The sequence below is a fragment of the Amphimedon queenslandica genome, unplaced genomic scaffold (genome assembly GCF_000090795.2).
Source record: "Amphimedon queenslandica unplaced genomic scaffold, v1.1 AMPQUscaffold_11006, whole genome shotgun sequence".
Classification (NCBI taxonomy): domain Eukaryota; kingdom Metazoa; phylum Porifera; class Demospongiae; order Haplosclerida; family Niphatidae; genus Amphimedon; species Amphimedon queenslandica.
Window position 1 is genome coordinate 5,376 of NW_003548749.1, and position 2,738 is coordinate 8,113.

At 36.3% G+C, this 2,738-nt stretch overlaps 2 protein-coding genes across 2 annotated transcripts in view; both read left to right on the forward strand.

Moving 5' to 3' along the window:
- LOC109589696 (uncharacterized) overlaps window positions 1-792 on the forward strand; it is a 3,526-nt gene extending 2,734 nt beyond the window's left edge. The window contains exon 4 of the mRNA XM_020005739.1: window positions 785-792. Within this exon, the coding sequence (XP_019861298.1) occupies window positions 785-792 (8 nt within the window). The remainder of the gene's footprint in view (window positions 1-784) is intronic.
- On the forward strand, window positions 697-2,349 carry LOC109589697 (uncharacterized). Its single transcript, XM_020005740.1, has 6 exons — window positions 697-1,136; window positions 1,246-1,326; window positions 1,408-1,494; window positions 1,578-1,784; window positions 1,838-2,089; window positions 2,143-2,349. The coding sequence occupies exons 1-6, from the start codon at window positions 806-808 to the stop codon at window positions 2,343-2,345; spliced, it is 1,161 nt and encodes a 386-aa protein (XP_019861299.1). The 5' UTR covers window positions 697-805; the 3' UTR covers window positions 2,346-2,349.
- Window positions 2,350-2,738: the final 389 nt, after the last annotated feature.

Below are 2,738 nucleotides of genomic sequence, written 5' to 3' on the forward strand. Positions count from 1 at the left end.
GGTGCATGCCCGCACTTCAATAACTGTTTGATTATCAGCATGAAGAGAGTCTGCTCAACACTAGCTTCCTACAGTTGCACTTGCTCTTGAATACCTGCAGAAGTAGCAGCACTGCAGCACATACATGCAAGCAGCTCCAGCCCCTCCCATGCATGTAGATTGAAAGGTGTGGCATTCCATGAGTGGCAGCAAGAAGACCATGTGAGAAAGAAGCTTCACTTTTTCTTTACTAATCAGCAATATATGATAAACTTGCTGACAAAAGAAGTTGCTGCCTTTGTATATTTGAGATAGTATAGGTACTTTAGTACCTATAACCCAGCAAGTTGTTGCTCTAGCGCTGCACAAACGAGTGACCTCAACAATTTCAAGTAAGTATAACTCTTCATCAAGTAAGATTTAGAGAAATCTGTTCATAATTTTTAAAGGCCATGTTCTAATCTACTGAAAAATGCTACCAGCTATCTCTAAAGTGCCAACACAACGGAACTTGGCCCAACTACTCGATTTTCTTACTTTGAAGCTTCTGTACCTAGCACTTGTATTTGAGCAACACAAAACAGTTAAAAAAGACTTTTCCACATCAAAAAGAAAGATCTAGGAGCTTAGAACACGCTGTGCTAAAGTTATTGTTTATTAAAAACAAATTTCAGTTGTACAGAATGAATGAATGAATGACAGACACACACAACAACTACCTATACCTCGCGTAGGCGAGGCCAAAAAGCTACCATTTTTATCACACCCAACTACAACTGAGCACACTGCACTCATTGTTTTTGAGCTACATAGCAGATGGGAAGAAATGACTTTAGAAAATTTTAAGAGAGTCCTTAGTCATTACTTTGGATCAAATGCTGATCTCTTCAGTCACATTTACTTTGATTATGGATCACTCATTGTTAAGATGCTGATACCAACCTCAATTTTACAGTTTATAACAGATATACTTATTGCAAAGAGAAACTCAATGAATGGAATTGGCATTTTTAAAGTTGCTGTCAACGGAAAGACAGTTTTGAGCACAGATAGCACTGATATTAATTTTGAAAAGTCGCTTACGGATTCAGGAGATGATTTTGAGGCAACATTGTTGTTGAGGTTAGGAGCTAATCCTTACGATGAAGATGCTCTAGGTAAGCATTCAATTTAGTGTTGGGTTTTATGCATTTTACCATTAATATTATCTGTACTTGCTTGTTGTCTTGTATTTCTGCCTTTGTTGAAAATGATTATAACTATTAGGATACAGAAGAAGAAGGCAATTTGCTATCAATAGGGAAGAGGGGGTTAATTTTGTGGTTCAACGAATATCTGAAATAGGAGGCAAGCATCATTTATTGTTTAAATTAATGCCCAATACTTACCAAGCTCTTTTTGTTATTCTTGATTGTGCATTTTTTATAGATGATATTACTATTAGAGAAAACTCACTCATCAATGTATTGGCAGCATCTGGAACAGTTAGCTACCAATTTCTAGCTCTAGTTTTAGGTAAGCATTTATGTGATTTACATATGCCATATAATCAATACTGGCATTGTAAGCTGAGAAAAAATTAATGATGATTGTTCTAGGCTATTCAGGGAGACTTATGCTAAGAAGTCGAAGCCTCAGTATAGTTTCTGCTACTATTTTTGGAGGAGTTTGTGGAATGGCTGTCACTAGATTTATTATAAAGATTAATGGTGTTGATGGTACATTTTTCTTGTGTTTTGCAGTAGGGGGCTCAGTTGGAGCATTTGCAGGGACCACAGCTTTTGACAAATTAATGGGATATCCTGGTAATAATAATAATGATAATAATGTTCCTATTTGTGAGAATTTTATACTTTAGGTGGCCATTCTCGCAGAGTTACTAGATATAGGATTGCTGTAGATGTTGCTCGTACATTGTTGGGGATAGGGTTAATATTATTATTATTTATTACTGCTATAAGTGTGAGTTTCAGTATGGCTGGCTCATTTTTAAATTTTCATTATAACTATGAGACTCATACTATGTCCATTTTCTTTGGAGCATTAATGGGAGCAGTAAGTGCTTTGACTGTAGGCCCAGAGCCAATTATTGGACAAATATCATCATCTGGTAAGAATAAAGAATCAGTGGTCACTTTATCTGTATTTGTATATTATTATTAGGTTATGATACAAGGTCTAGTGTTGGATTGGGTGTTTTACGTGCTTGCATTGGAATAGGAACTGGAGCAATGGTTGGATCAGTTGCTCTTAGTAATTTCATTCCATATAACTATTTCAAAACTGCAGCAATTGTTATGGGTGGTCTAATTGGAGCTTTTATTGGTTATAAGTACTGTTCAAACCTTTTATCTCATTATTATTAATAAATTTCTCACCATAAATGGGCGTGCCGGTGGTGGGGCTTCGAGCTTCACTGAGCTAATCAGCTTCCATACTGTTCAGTGTTCAGTCCTATTCGAGGTCCTATTCCTATGGCAAATACAGGTTGATTTGCTCTTGCTAAACTCCTTTTATTTTCTTTTGTAGATACTCCAGAATACATTATACTTAAAGATCATCTCGCTGATGTTGTTGATTTATTAGCTGGGAATGCTCCAGTCATTACACAATTTTCAAATCACCTCTTCTCATCTGGTCTCATTCCTAAAGAGGTACATCTCAATCAGAAGAGCAGTCCTTTAGATAGAGTCTAGTCAGCTTATTAATTCAGTTTTTTCTACGATTGGAACTCATTCTAATCCTAGCGATGTCTTTCA

Coding starts and splice junctions, on each gene's coding strand:
- LOC109589697 (XM_020005740.1), top strand. CDS start 806: ATGACTTTAGAAAATTTTAAGAGAGTCCTTAGTCATTACTTTGGATCA. Junction 1,785..1,837: donor CAAATTAATGGGATATCCTG/GTAATAATAATA, acceptor TTTATACTTTAG/GTGGCCATTCTCGCAGAGTT. Junction 2,090..2,142: donor TGGACAAATATCATCATCTG/GTAAGAATAAAG, acceptor TATTATTATTAG/GTTATGATACAAGGTCTAGT.